The 15,846-nt window shown below is 37.1% G+C and overlaps 1 protein-coding gene across 14 annotated transcripts in view; it reads left to right on the top strand.

Moving 5' to 3' along the window:
* Positions 1 to 15,846, top strand: part of NIN (ninein) — a 106,979-nt gene that overhangs the window by 74,583 nt on the left and 16,550 nt on the right. For 12 of the 14 annotated variants that reach the window (XR_014015474.1, XM_081229957.1, XM_081229955.1 and 9 more), the window contains 8 exons: positions 598 to 723; positions 832 to 901; positions 3,143 to 3,358; positions 6,102 to 6,215; positions 9,564 to 9,686; positions 12,311 to 12,424; positions 13,265 to 13,411; positions 14,666 to 14,845. Coding sequence is in view for 13 of the 14 variants with exons in the window: in XM_081229957.1 (XP_081086083.1) it covers positions 598 to 723; positions 832 to 901; positions 3,143 to 3,358; positions 6,102 to 6,215; positions 9,564 to 9,686; positions 12,311 to 12,424; positions 13,265 to 13,411; positions 14,666 to 14,845 (1,090 nt within the window). In the remaining variant the exon portion in view is untranslated. The remainder of the gene's footprint in view (positions 1 to 597; positions 724 to 831; positions 902 to 3,142; positions 3,359 to 6,101; positions 6,216 to 9,563; positions 9,687 to 12,310; positions 12,425 to 13,264; positions 13,412 to 14,665; positions 14,846 to 15,846) is intronic. The other 2 variants (XM_081229958.1, XM_081229950.1) reach the window with 1 other exon arrangement.

The following is a 15,846-nucleotide window of genomic DNA, read 5'->3' as shown; positions in this document are numbered from 1 at the left end:
AATACTACATCATGTCTGAAATATCTTAATGATATGAAAAAACAAAATAATTCTGGGCGTAGTTTTTCCTCATTTTACTTCAGATCATATTTAGTTCTAAAAATCATAATGAGATGAAAGAAATCACAAAGTAAACATTAGTGTACATATTTTGACATGGCCCTTTCATTTATGTAGTGAATTTTCTTTCTCTAGGTACCCTGGGGTTTAAAACTGAAGCTCATACAGCTTAGTAATATGGCTTTTGTCTTTAGGAGCAGGCAGGACTTCAGACTGAAATAAATAATTTGCTCAAAGCATATGCTTGCCACTGAGAAAGTCAGCAGCCAGGATGGGCATTGAGTCTCCTTTCTGTCTCCATGCTCAAGTGTTTCAGTCACACTTCCCTAATGTCTTTTAGTGAAATTCTTACTTCCCAAAAGAAATGAGTCAATATGTCATAGCTTGATTTCCAAGCACCAAGAGACTACTAATTTAGGCTTTTCTTTTTAACTGGCATGGAATACGTGTTTAATTGGAAGTTACTATAAAGTATTTTCCAAAGATGCCAGATGACTGCCTTGTTATAACTATTTTTTAAAAATCTCTGTACTTCAGATATGAATCTGAGAAGCTTCAAGAGGAAAATTCTATTTTGAGAAATGAAATTACTACTTTAAATGAAGAAGACAGCATTTCTAACCTGAAATTAGGGAAATTAAATGGATCTCAGGAAGAAATGTGGTAAGACATATATTTAAATGTTCTTAAGGCATTTTTGTGAGGACTAAAACTATTTTACTTCAACCGTTAAAGCCTAACTCTTAAGTTATATTTTCATTGTCCCTTTAGGCAAAAAATAGAAACCGTAAAACAGGAAAAAGCTGCAGTTCAGAAGATGGTTGAAAATTTAAAGAAACAGGTAAGGAGAGAATATTTCCCAATGTTTCCTGATTCTAAAATTTTCTTTTTTAAAGTTTGAAATTTACAGCACATGCTACTGGAAATGTAGCTAATAATGGTAAGGTTGTAAATCCTGAGTTTCAAAATGGAAACTCACCTCATGCTAATTCTAAACTAGGTTTCTATTTTCTGTGAATATAATAATGTATATATTATTTCTAGACTCTGGTGCTGAATACTAGCTTTATAATCAGTGGGAGTGGGGAGGTGATAACCTCTAAAACCGAACCTGTGAAATACTAGCTCTGTGTTGCCTGTGGTTTTGTTTTGTTTTGTTTTGTTTTGTTTTGAATTAGATTCAGCTGTGCTCTTTGTAGCAGATAGCTTTTTTTTTTTTTGCGGTACGCGGGGCTCTCACTGTTGTGGCCTCTCCTGTTGCGGAGCACAGGCTCCGGATGCGCAGGCTCAGCGGCCATGGCTCACGGGCCCAGCTGCTCCGTGGCATGTGGGATCCTCCCAGACCAGGGCATGAACCCATGTCCCCTGCATCGGCAGGCGGACTCTCAACCACTGCACCACCAGGGAAGCCCTTTTTTAAAAAATATTTATTTATTTTGGCTGCGCCAGGTCTTAGTTGCAGCACATGGGATCTTCGTTGCAGCATGCGGACTCCTTAGTTGCAGCATGCATGCAGTATCTAGTTCCCCGACCAGGGATCGAACCAGGGCCCCCTGCATTGGGAGGGCACAGTCTTATCCGCTGGACCACCAGGGAGGTCCCCACATGTGGTTTTGATTCATGTTAGCTCCTTCCTCTTTCCTCACCACAATTAAAAGCAGAAAGTTAAGAACAGCATTTTACAGATATAGAATACTAGTTAATCCATGTATATTTTCACAGAATTATGATTTATTTAGATAGCTTGTGCCATTCAATGCCCAATTTGTATAATCTCAACAATATTCAATTGTGTGGGGAAAAGCCATTTGAGAATCTTTATCTGAAACAGTCAAAAGACAAGGACATCCTGGGAAAAGACTATTTTCAGCACTTGAAATAGACAAGGTGTTAACGTCCAAAATATATTCTGTACTGTTACAAACAAATTGCAAAATGGAGTAGAAAAGTGAATAATTTATATGATTGGTCAAGTCAGAAAAAAAGAAGTGAACATATAAAAAGATGGTTAGCCTCATTAGTAATTAGGGAAGGGCAAATTAAATGAGTCTCTTTTTTTCACCTGTCAGATTAGCAAAAATTAAAGATTGATCTTGTCTAGTATTAAAAAGGGAATGAGGACACAAATATACTCATACATAACAGGACTATAAGTTGGTAGTCTATGAGGAAGACATTGTGGGGGTATCGATCAAAACAGTAATGTATATGCACACCTTCTAACCCAGCAGCCCTACTTCCAAAAATAAGATCCTAAATACAAAATGCTACCATGTGTAAATGAATTTTCCAAAAGATTGTTTTGTTTCTTCATAATTAAAAGAAAAAATGATAAACCTATATGTCTATCAGTGTGGGAATGGATAAATACAGTATGGAATGTCTTGATACATGGAATACCCCATAGCAGGGGTCCCCAACCCCCGGGCCGTAGACCACTACTGGTCCGCAGCCTGTTGGGAACCGGGCGCACAGCAGGAGGTGAGCGGCGGTTGAGAGTGAAGCTTCATCTGCTGCCCCCCATCACCCCCCCATCACTCGCGTTACCGCCTGAACCATCCCCCTCCCCCGACCCCCGCCCTCCCCAGCCCAGGTCCGTGGAAAAATTGTCTTCCATGAAACTGGTCCCTGGTGCCAAAAAGGCTGGTGACCACTGCCCTATAGCCACTAAAAATATAGCATGTGGTGGTTTCTGAATGCACCGATTTGGAAAGAATAAGAGTCTGTAAGATATTATAAGTGGAAAAAGCAGACTATCTGAACATCTGAAATAATGCAAATTTTTGTTCTAAAGAAGGAAAAAACTACAAGTATATAGGTCTGTATATGCATAGAAAATAATCTGTAGGGATACATACCCAGCTGTGAACAGTGGCTACTCCTGTGGAGTGGGATTGGACAGAGTGTCTGTCACTTCTTCATACACTTCTGAACTGACCGACTTTGTAATAATGAGTATGTATTTTTTCTGCTATTAAATGTGTGTAACTTTACATAGAGAAGGTAAAACAATTAGTCTCTAAATATATTTTTAGCAGAAGTAGGATAACTAGTTTTTAAGACTTATTTCAATTTTAATTAGATTTCAGAATTAAAAACCAAAAACCAACAGTTGGATTTGGAAAATATGGAGCTTAGCCAAAAGAATTCTCAAAATCAGAAAGAACTACAAGAAGTTAATCAACGTCTAGCAGAAATGCTAAGTCAGAAGGATAAAGAGCCAGGACACGGTACATGTGAGGAATGGGAACAAGAGAAGTCTAATCTAAAAGAAGAACTGGAACACTGTAAAGTGCAGGTATGGTCTATAGCCACTCTACAGCCTTTCTGGAGGAAATCCCAGTAAATAAAAGAAATGCTTGTATTTAATTTCTTATACATAAAGTCCTAATTATTAAAACAGTGTGGTGTTCACACATGAATAGACAGATAAGTGGAAGAGAAAGTCTAGAATTAGACCCAAATACATATGGAAACTTAGTATATGACAAAGGTAGCTTCTCAAATCACTGGGGTAAAGATGGACTTTTTAATAAGTGGTGCCTAGATCACTGGATAGACAACTGAAAATAAAATTAGATCTATATCTTACACCATACATAAGGGTAAATTCCAATTGGATTAGGAGTCTAAATATAAAAGGTAAAACATACAAGTACTAGTAGAAATTGGGCAAATTCATCTTTAGGCTTGGTGTAGAGAAAGGCTATGTAACTATGACTCATAAACTAGAGGCAAAAAATGACCTGATTAAATTTTTTTAATTTTTGCATGACCAAGAAAATACCATAAACAAAGTCAAAAGACAACTCACAAACTGGGAGAAAATATTTGCATCTTATACCATCAAGAGTGGAGCTAATATTCCTACTCTGTAAAGAGCTCTTAAAAGTCAAAGGGCTTAGGAGCAAAATCTGATAGCCAAATGGGAAAAAATACATGAACAAAAATTCACACACACAAAAAAGATAAAAATGGCCCTCAAACCTTGAAAAAATGTTCAAAATTACTCAGAATTAGAAATGCAAATAACACTGATATCTCATTTCTCACCTATGTGATTGGCAACAATTTAAAAATATAACAACATATTCTGTTGGCAAGGGTTTGGGAAAACAGGCACTTTCATACATTGCTGGTGGAATATAAACTGATATTGTATTTCTGGGAGGAAATTTGGCAAATCTAACAAAATTACATATGTACTTACCTTTTGTCCTAGCAATCTGACTTCTAGGAATTTACCCTAAAGATATTCTTCTAAAAATATGAAAATTCACCGTAAAGCGTTGGTTATTCATTGCAGCATTGTTTGTAACTGCAAAATATTGGAAACAACCTAGATGCCCATACATCGGAGAGTTGTTGGATAAATGTGATGGGTATAGCCACACATGGAGTAGTATTATACAGCTATAAAAAAAGAAAAAGAGAAAGAAAGGACAAATGAGAAAGATCTCTTGGTGTGAAATGATTTCCAGGACATACTGTTAGATGAAAAAAGAAGAGCTCAATAGAGTATCTAAGATAGTATGTCTCCGTCCGTGTAAGAAAGAAGGGGATATTAGACAATACACATGTATTTGTGTAAAAGAAATACAGAAATTTATGTAAAAGAAATATGGGAATGATAAACCAGATAACTAAAGAGATGGTTACCTATAGAGGGCGAGTGGGAAAGGGATGGAAGAGAGGAATGGGAATGTGATAGAAGGAATGAGGAAGGGAGTGACACTTCTGAGAACATTTTCACATAGCTCTGATGCTTAGAACCACAGTAATGTTTTACATACTCTTCGCATACCCCCTCAAATAAACACACAATTAAAACCAATCCAAAAAACAAAGATGGGGGGTACTAAAATGGAACACAAATGCTAACAAATGAACCTAACTGTATTGTAAATGGATAACATAGCTACAATGTGGAAGAAAATAAGTAATTTAGAAATTAGTATCTTGACTGTATACAGTAGGGTTAAGACAAAAAGAAGTGTACATAAAGGCAATAATAATCTAGTCAGTAAATGTGTTTCTCATGGGGGTGTATGTTAGTAATTCTGGACCTACTCTGTGTATACTAGAATTGAACAAATAAGTAAACGTATTGTAGATAATAAGAACTGCGTTTCTCATTTTTGGAAAAGGAAGTTGCAAGTGGGGAAACTGAGAAGGCTAAAATGAACCCTCTGATATTGGATTGGAATTTGAGGTATTAGTATAAACTCGTATTTCTTAATATATAGACAGATAGATAGATACAGAGATGTAGATGTGTGTATATGGATCGAGTACCCAGATCTTGGTTTCTAAACACTATTCTCGTGTAAGAGGAGCCCGGGCTACTTGGAAAAATGATTGCTCCCAAGGCTGGGGCAGGGTCAATTCAAGATGAGCCTGGAACATCTCATGGTATCAGAAAGAAAAAGGTGCCCCCCCAAAGATGGGGCATGTCAAAAAGACAGGGCACAACCTGAAGAAGCTCCTAATGGCCAAAGCTGGAATAATTTGATCAACAAAATAAAGCATAGCATAAAATAAGTATAATTATAAAATGCAAAATAAAATATCTATAGGTCCATACTGTTATCAAAAAAATTGAATACATAAATAACGGGGGGAGATAACAGCTCTTCCTTACAAGAGAATTCCAATTAATAAATGTAGGAAGAAAGTCTTCATTAGGCAAACACCAGAGTAGTAATTGTTGTAGATAAAATCCATTGATAGACACTAAAATCAATAAGCAAAAGCTTAAGGAAAAACACTATTTGCATGGTCTCAAAGCATCTACCTCCAGAGAAAGATAGTGACTTTACAGTGAAGAAGTCTTCAAAAACGAACTTAGAAATCATGTTCGTGCCATTTTAGTGGAAAGTCTATTAAAAGATAGTTTTGGTTAGTTCCATTGAGTATAAGGACAAATGATATTAAACAGTGTGTCATTGAATTTGTACTTGTGTTTGCCTTTTGTGAACTTACTAAGTTTCCCCAGGCTAAATGAATATGTGTATTATATGACTTTTTAAATTTTTTCTTAGTCTTCCACTTTAGTGTCTTCTCTGGAGGCAGAACTTTCTGAAGTTAAACTACAAATTCATATTGTGGAACAGGAAAACCTCCTTCTCAAAGATGAACTGGAGAAAATGAAACAAGTAAGATCGTGTGTTGCTTAGGTGGGGACAGGAGGTATGGGGGGGCTCATAGAATATTATGCACCTGATGGTCTGACTCTTCTAGCCACCAAATGTCCTTTTTACTGAGTCCTGTTAACTAGCTTATTACTTAGTAAAGTTGAAGGCTTGCAGTACAAGTCTATTTATAAGGGCTCCTATTGCTAATTCTCTAAATGTTTTTCTAGTTATGTAACTTACATGTTGTAGACTGACATTCTGTTACTATAAATGAACCATAACCACTTCAGTTTAAGAAATTTGGGCTTCCCTGATGGTGCAGTGGTTGAGAATCCACCTGCCGATGCAGGGGACACGGGTTCATGCCCCGGTCCGGGAAGATCCCACATGCGGCGGAGCGGCTGGGCCCGTGAGCCATGGCCGCTGAGCCTGCGCATCCAGAGCCTATGCTCCGCAACGGGAGAGGCCACAACAGTGAGAGGCCTGCGTATCGCAAAAAAAAAAAAAAAAAAAAAAAATTTGTTGCTCTGCCTTCTCCCGGCCAGGTGTTAAATAATATAAATTTGTCTAAAAAGATGGTGACTTTCTTACTCATAACTTTAATAACTATTCACCCAGATTTGTGAGACACAGGTGAAGCTGGTCCCTCATCATCCCTTTTTCTCATAGTGAGTTTGAGGCATCTATCTTGGGCAGAAGAGTAGATTCTAGAACATTATCAGGGATGCAGTCTTACCTATGAATTTGGCTTTAAGAAGCACATTTCGAAGTTTCAAACAAAGACCTAATTTTAAGTATTAAAGAGGGTTCACCTTAATATATTCTGAACATTGTCCAATTTTATTCTTTATTCTGAATTTTTCAATGAGCACATGAATCCCTCAGTTTGAGCAATCCTGATTTATACTAGGAGAATTTAGTTTTTCCATTTTATTTATTTGCTTCACCAAAGGATTTCTTTAATATTATGATATCCTTAGATTATAAAATTCTTATACCTATTCAGCCTATGAGCATAAAGTTGTCCCTCTCTGAATGCTGAGTGTGTACCACTGAGTGTGTTATGTTCATATTGATTCCTAATTGACACCTGTAAGTCTTGATTTCCTAATAGGATTATAAGACTCTCAGGGAATTTGTATCTCTTACAGTGCCTAATACAGTACTGGTACCCGATAGGTGCTTTATAAGAACCTTTTCAAGTCAGATGCTGCTATGCAAAGTTTATCTGTTCTGCCATAGCAGAAGCTGTCTGTCCATATAAACATTCCAGAAGTTAAAAGGCTTTTCTGTGGTATATAAGTATTCCAGAGCTGTTATTACTAAATTCATCCTAATTAACTTGGGCATACTTTTCTCCTTTATCATTTTTTGTCTCTTGTTCAACCTTTCAGATAATGGTGGATTCCAAATCCATAGCATGGGAAATGTATGCTTTGTGATTTTGCCAAGCTAGGGATCAGAAGAAAAGGAGCCGAGTTGGGAGTAAAATAGTATGATGAGGACATCATTTGGCACATTTTTTTTTTTTTTGCGGTACGCGGGCCTCTCACTGTTGGGGCCTCTCCCGTTGTGGAGCACAGGCTCCGGACGCGCAGGCTCAGCGGCCATGGCTCACGGGCCCAGCCACTCTGCGGCATGTGGGATCTTCCCGGACCGGGGCACGAACCGGTGTCCCCTGCATCGGCAGGCGGACTCTCAACCACTGTGCCACCAGGGAAGCCCCTGGCACATTTTTATTGCATATTTTTTGAAGCATTGATATAAGTAGTGAGATGGAAGAACAGTGAGCCCTTTTGCTTTTGGTAGGCAGTTGTTCAAGGCACCTGGACTCTTGGATCACAAGAGTTAAGATGGTGTCAGCCCATTGTTGCTTCCACACAGCTTGGACCTAGAAAGCCTGTGCTGCTCTGTATGACATAATAATTTCTTGTTCACAAAACATTTTTATTTGTATTATCTGTTGCACTGAAAAGAAACACGAATAGCATCAGCAGTAGTCACATACCAGTCTGTAGACACCCAAGATGATACCAGGCTTTGTGAGGGTCTGGGGATGGGGTAGTGAGCAAAGGAAAAAAGGCCTTTGTTAACCAATGCCCAGGTTCTTTACACTTTCCTTCATCCTTCTGACTTGTTTAGATTTGTAAATTATGCTGGATTTGTTGCCAGTTGAAGATAAGATTCAATCCTTAAAGTCTATTTTGTCATACTATTCCTAAAGCTAAATGTAAAAGAACTTCAGGTAAAAAGTTGAGAGATGGCCGTAAAATCATAATGACAATAAATAATTGAAAGCCAAGTGAAGTAGAGGGAAATTGAAAACATATGAACTATGGGAAGGGTTAAGAAGTGTAAGAAACAATCAGTCTCCTTAAAGCAGTGGTTGTGGGGAGGTAGAAATTGCTCCCCCACCCCAAGACATTTAGCAATGTCTGGGGACATTTTGGGTTTTCACACCCAGTGTATGGGGAGGCAGGCTGTGCTACTGGAATCTAACAGGTGACATCAGAGATGCTGCTAACCATCCTACAGTGCGTAGGACAGTCTCCCACAGCAAGGAATTACCTGCCCCAAAATGTCAGTAGTGCTAAGGCTGATGATGAAAAGGAACAAAAAGTTTTCGGTTTGTCTTGATGCCATAAAGTGCAGAGGAAGAAGCCAGTGTGTCCATACCAGCAACCTTTTTCTTAGCAAGTCAATTTAGGCATCTTCCAAAGGGAAGGGTTTGCAGAAAGAGCTGAAAAACACTGCTTGATTTATCTTTAAACTTGCCCTTGGGACTTCCCTGGTGGTCCAGCGATGAAAGACTTCATGCTCCCAATGCAGGGGGCCCGGGTTCGATCCCTGGTCAGGGAACTAGATCCTACATGCCGCAGCTAAGACCCGGCACAGCCAAATAAATAAATAAATATTTTTTAAAAAACAGAAAAAAAACCCTTCCCCTTTTGTTGGTTGATACATGGTACTTAGTTGATATCAATTCCATATTCTTGGTTGAAAAAGATTTTTTTCTAGTTAAAAAAGCACGGGGAAAATGTTTTGTGCTATATGTACACAAGTTAAATTCATGACAGAATGGCAGTATGTTATTTATTGTATCCTGAAGGTAAAACAGAAAGCTAGGACCATTACTTAATGTCTGGTTGATTTTGTCTAAGCAGACATTTCAGCAGTCATTTGGAGAATAGAGAGAAACCAGCAGGGAACGTTTTGTTAAAGTTAATTATAGTCCCCTAGAGTTTATATGTCCTCGGAAATATCTACAGATAGGGAAACAGCAGCAGCCATGAAAATGTCCTGTTTATAAATACATCTTTTTAAATACAACCATGAGACGTGATGGGTGGGCTTGTTTATCTCTTACAGCTGCACAGATGTCCCAGTCTCTCTGACTTCCAGCAAAAAATTTCTAGTATTCTAAGCCACAATGAAAAACTGCTGAAAGAAAAGGAAGCTCTAAGTGAAGAATTAAATAGCTGTGTTGATAAGGTAGTAAAAATAAGACTTTTTTACCATCATTGGAGAGTGTGTACCATTATGAGCATTTCTCTAATGCCAGTGGCACGTGGGGGGGCTACATGTTAGCCTAAAAGTCTCCTAGAGCAGTATTTTGTGACCTTAGAGCTCCTGAAACCATGATTTTTTTTCTTTTATTGAAGTATAGTTAATTTACAATATTGTGTTAATTTCAGGTGCATAGCAAAGTGATTCGGTTATACGTCTATGTGTGTGTATGTACTTCTTTTTTTCCATTCTTTTCCATTATAGATAATTACAAGATATGGAATATAATTCCCTGTGCTATACAGTGAATCCTTGTTGTTTATTTTAGATATGGTAGCGTATATCTGTCAATCGCATACTCCTAATTTATCCCTCCCTCCTCCTCCTCTTTTGGTAACCATAAGTGTGTTTTCTATGTCTGTGAGTCTGTTTCTGTTTTGTAAATAGTTCATTGTACCATTTGTTAGATTCCAGATATAAATGATATCATGTAATATTTGTCTTCCTCTGTCTAACTGACTTCACTTAGTATGATAATCTCTAGGTCCACATTATTTCATTCTTTTTTATGGCTAATATTCCATTGTGTGTATGTATCTTCTTTATCCATTCATCTGTCAACGAACACTTAGGTTCCTTCCATGTCTTGGCTGTTGTAAATAGTGCCATTATTAACATTGGGTGCATATATCTTTTTTAATTAGAGTTTTTGTCTTTTCTGGATATATGCCCAGAAGTGGGATTGCAGGATCATATGGTAGCTCTATTTTTAGTTTTTTAAGGAACCTCCATACTGTTCTCCGTAGTGTCTGCACCAATTTACATTCTCACCACAATGAAGGAGGGTTCCCTTTTCTCCACACTCTCTCCAGCAGTTATTATTTGTAGACTTTTTGATGATGGCCATTCTGACTGGTATGAGGTGATACCTCACTGTAGTTTTGACTTGCATTTCTCTAATTATTAACAATATTGAGCATCTTTTCATGTGCCTGTTTGCCATCTGTATGTCTTCTTTTTTTTTTTTTTTTTTTTTTTTTTTTTTTTGCTGTACGCGGGCCTCTCACTGCTGTGGCCTCTCCCGTTGCGGAGCACAGGCTCCGGACACACAGGCTCCGCGGCCATGGCTCGCGGGCCCAGCCGCTCCGCGGCATGTGGGATCTTCCGGGATAGGGGCACGAACCCGTGTCCCCTGCATCGGCAGGCGGACTCTCAACCACTGCGCCACCAGGGAAGCCCTGTATGTCTTCTTTGAAGAAGTGTCTGTTTAGGTTTTCTGCCCATTTTTTGATTTGGTTGTTTGGTGTTTTTGTTTTTTTGTTTTGTTTTGATATTTAGTTGTATGAGTTTTTTGTGTATTTTGAAAATTAATCCCTTGTTGGTCACATCGTTTCTGCATGGTTTCTCCCAGTCTTCAAGTTGTCCTTTTGTTTTGTTGATGGTTTCCCTTGCTGTGCAAAAGCTTTTAAGTTTAATTAGGTCCCATTTGTTTATTTTTGCTTTTATTTCTTTTGCCTTGGGAGACTGACCTAAGAAAATATTGCTACGATTTATGTCAGAGAATGTTTTGCCTATGTTCTCTTCTACGAGTTTTATGGTGTCATGTCTTATATATACGTCTTTAAGCCATTTGGAGTTTATTTTTGTGTATGGTGTGAGGGAGTATTCTAACTTCATTGTTTTACATGTAGCTGTCCAGCTTTCCCAATGCTGCTTATTGAAAGAGACTCTCTTTTCTCCATTATATATTCTTGCCTCCTTTGTCCAAGATTAAATGACTGTAGGTGTGTGGCTTTATTTCTGGACTCTCTATTCTGTTCCATTGATCCATATGTCTGTTTTTGTGCCATTACCATACTGTTTTCATTACTATAGCTTTGTAGTATTGTCTGAAGTCTGGAAGGGTTATGCCTCTAGCTTTGTTCATTTTTCTCAAGGTTGCTTTGGCAATTTTGGGTCTTTTGTGGTTCTATATAAATTTTAGGATTATTTGTTCCAGTTCTGTGAAAAATGTCATTTGATAGGGATCACATTAAATCTGTAGATTGCTGAGGCCATGATTTTAACAGGAGTCTAGATTAGTTGTTTAATAAATATTAAGTACGGTAAAATAAAGTTTGTCTTATTTTAATAAGTAACTATGCTACTTAATATATATTATTTAAATATATCACTATTCTACTTATATATAATATAAATAATATAAATATTATGTATTTAATAATCTGAAATCCATTACATAGACACTTTTTTTCTACTGTATTTTCCCTAGCAAATCCAAAAACGCTGCCTTTGTGCCACCTGCCTTAATAGGCATTCCATATTTTCCTATTATGGCACACTCTTGGGATTTCTAATTGCCTTCCAGCCCACCATGTCTCACCCAAAAACATGAGGCAATGAGAAGGAAAAATTGAAATCCCCAAAGAGAAGAGACTCCTCAAAATTAAAGGTACAAAGGGAGTCAAGGAAATGTCTCTCTTTTACTTTGTCTTGATCCCCTATGTAGAGAGATGGTACTTGATCTTTTCAGTATAAGTGAAGGCATGTGAAATGAGGCTAGACATGTTTGTAGAAATGCTGTTACCTCTTTTCTTTTCCTGAATCAGTTGGCAAAATCAAGTCTTTTAGAGCACAGAATTGCTACTATGAAGCAAGAACAGAAGTCTTGGGAACACCAGAGTGAAAGCTTAAAATCACAGCTAGTGGCTTCACAGGAAAAGGTATGTGGACAATTCTTATTTCATCTGCACAGTTAATATTTTCCTATATCTCCCAGCAGAACTCCAAGTGGAAAGAATGTTCCAGGTGGATGTGGTCTAAGAGGGCTCAGAATGATTCAATTTAACTAATATGTGACACGTTACAGTATAGTAAAATAATTTGAACAATGTTTCTCCCAAAGTTCATTATTATGAAATAATCATAAGATTATCTCATTATTATGAAATAATCATAAGATTATCTCATCATTATGAGATTACTTATTTATGAAAGCTTGAGAATAGTGTGTAAAAAATGACTGCTTGTTTCTAATTTAGAATTAGGATTTCTAAGGCAGGTTCATGCCCAATTATAGTTAAAGCTCTCTATTAACATTCTGTTTACCAATTTAAATTTTTTTAAATTGAAATATATATGAGCTGTTAGCATGGAGTAGGGTTCTATAGAGATATGTTTTTATTTTCATCTAAGAGGTCCTTTACAAACCAACATCACAGTCTAAAACATAATTTCTACAAAATTCAGTAAAATCATCTGTCATGATGCCAGTTGCTATTCCTTGGTCCTGTAAGATATCACTTGATAATATACCAGATGACTATACCAGCAATACCTTGCTCTAGGCATAGTTCATTATTGTCCTAAATATAACTTAACATCCTGTAAAGATACATAATATCCTAGATTTGCACTGAGCAACTGAAAAGACCTGGATATAGTAAGTAGAAGCAGAAGGGACCTTGGAGTTCTTTTGTCTTAGCTCATTCATACATGGGCATGCTTGCTATAGGTGAGACCATGAGGATTTGTCACAGTGTATGACTGTTCTCATGATGCAGGTTCAGAATTTAGAAGATACCCTGCAGAATGTAAACCTGCAAATGTCCCGAATTAAATCTGATCTACAAGTGACTCAGCAGGAAAAGGAGGCTTTAAAACAAGAAGTGATGTCTCTACACAAGCAACTTCAGAACGCTGGTGACAAGGTAATTTCTTTCCTTCTTTATTGAGATATAACTTTATACAGTAAAGTGCATAAATTTTAAGTCTATAACTTGATTGTTTTTACACACATATATGTATGTATATGGAAATATACACAGTTAAAGGTAAAATATATATGTATGTTTGTATAACCACCACCTAGCTCAAAATAAAGAACATTTCCAGCACCCAGGAGGCTCTCTTGTGTCCCCTTCAGTTGATAACCCCAAGGGAACCACTTCTCTACCTTCTGCCACCATAGGTTAGGGATGCTTGTTTCTGAACCTCACATAAATGGAACTATAGTGACTAGGTAATTGTGCAAGTCAGAAGACCATGGCTGAGTTGTTTTGTAGTAATAAAACAAAAACATTCTGATGTTGTAGAAAGTAAGTCTCGTTTTAATATATCACAATGCTGTTTCATCTATGTGCAAATAAATTAAGAACAATGTATGTATGTCAGTCTTGGGTAGATGTTAAGACTGTCCTACCATAAAAGTAGGCACTAAATTCAGCTACTTTATCTCTTGGTGATACTTTTTTTTAAACTGTGTTTTTTTAAAAAATATATAATAGTTGCTTCCATTTAAAAAAAATTACTTCTGGGCTGAAAATTTTTTCAAAATGAGATTGTACCTTTTTTTTTTTCCTTTTCATGTTTTGGCTTAAAAGGCAAAACATGAAAAAGAAAAAACCCTAACCCTAACCCGTTTTTTACCTTTAAAAAAATTTTTTTAAAGCATTTTTCAGGATCCAAAAAAATCACCATGGTAGCTTAAAGCATATTCCTAAGTTCAGGCCTCAATTATATGGATGATATGTGCTTTTGATTCTAAAAAAGGATATGATTGCATATGTGAAAATGAAAGTAGAGTTTAGCATGTGAAATCTTTCAAGTTAGCAGTGCATTTCAGAGTTCTCTGTGTTCTCTGTTAACCAAAAGAATAGTTATTTGGGTTCAAAGCATAACTCCATAAGAATGAGGTAATTTTTAAGGTCCCCAACCTCTATGCGCTTGGGTCCTATATGGAACTGGGACTTGCCCTACAATCATGTTTGCTATTAGATTTGACGGGACTATTTTGCCAAAGACCATTTTAAACAGAGAGCTTCCAAACCTTGTTTTTTAAAAATCAACACTCAAGAATATTGTTTTACTTATATCTAGATATACATGTGCTCACTCTCATTAGAAGATGCTCAAAAAAGAAATCAGCCTGTTTTTAAGGCTTAACTCTACAATTCTCTCTTAAGAACTGGGCCCCAGAAATAGGCACCCATCCATCAGGATTCCATAACCAACAGCAAAGGCTGTCCTGGGACAAGTTGGATCACCTGATGAATGAGGAACAACAGCTGCTTTGGCAAGAGAATGAGAGACTCCAAACCGTGGTACAGAACACCAAAGCGGAACTCATACACTCCCGGGAGAAGGTAACTTGAAAAGTTGTACATGGTGGCGTATGTTTGTAAATGAATGTTTGATACAACTGCAGTGATTCTAGGGTATGGATTTGAGTATTCTGGTGTGGCAGACTTATTTTAAGAATGTATAATTTATCATTTACTTGCAATATAATTTTATCATGCTATGTTTATATAATATTTTTCATTTTGTATAAGCAGTTCTATATTAAAATCTGTGATTTTATGAATGGAAATTATGTTAACCATATATTCCTCATTCAAATAGGCTAGCCGCCAAGACTGGTAGTACAAAAATGGCAAAACTAAACTCAGTTCTTGTTGGTCTAACTTCTTGTAAGAGAAAAGGTGCCCCTTTTTAAAGACTCAGCATTTCAAGGCTAGAATGGTCTTTAAAGATCATCTTTTTCATCACTAAGGTGATGTTTAAATTCTTTACCTCTGCTAAGTAGTTGACCAACTATGTTTAACCTATGCTTAAATACCTCTTTTGAGGAGGAACTCTCTTAGGAGTCAGATATTCATTTAGAACACTTACCGTGTGCCAGAAACTCTGCTATCAGTGAAGTTGCAATGTTGAACAGACTAAACATGGTCGCTGTCCTCGTGGAACTTAGTTGATGTAAATGCATTGTTTCAGATGTGAACAGTCCAATACAAAGTCAATGCGACTGTCACTCCCTTCACTCCTAAAAGTTATGCTCATGTCAGAGCAAAGGTGCCTACAGACCATGCTTTTTTGGCAGCCACATCACACTGTTGACTCCCAGTTGTTTGGCTGAGCCAGAAGTCCCTTTGTCCTTCTCTGATCCTCAGTGTTGCATCAGACTAAAAATAGATTTACCTAGAAAGGATCTTTTGAAATCCAAAAAAGTAAGCTTCAAGAATTGTCAGACTTAAAAAAAAAAAAAAAAAAGAAAGAATTGGCAGACTTGACTGGAAAAAGTTTTCTTAATACAACAAAACCCAAGCAACTGAATACAAACTTTCCTTATGTTCGCTTTTTGTTT

This window comes from Mesoplodon bidens, assembly GCF_964165515.1.
Source record: "Mesoplodon bidens genome assembly, chromosome: 3".
Taxonomy (NCBI): Eukaryota; Metazoa; Chordata; class Mammalia; order Artiodactyla; family Ziphiidae; genus Mesoplodon; species Mesoplodon bidens.
This window is presented reverse-complemented; position numbering and strand designations above follow the sequence as displayed.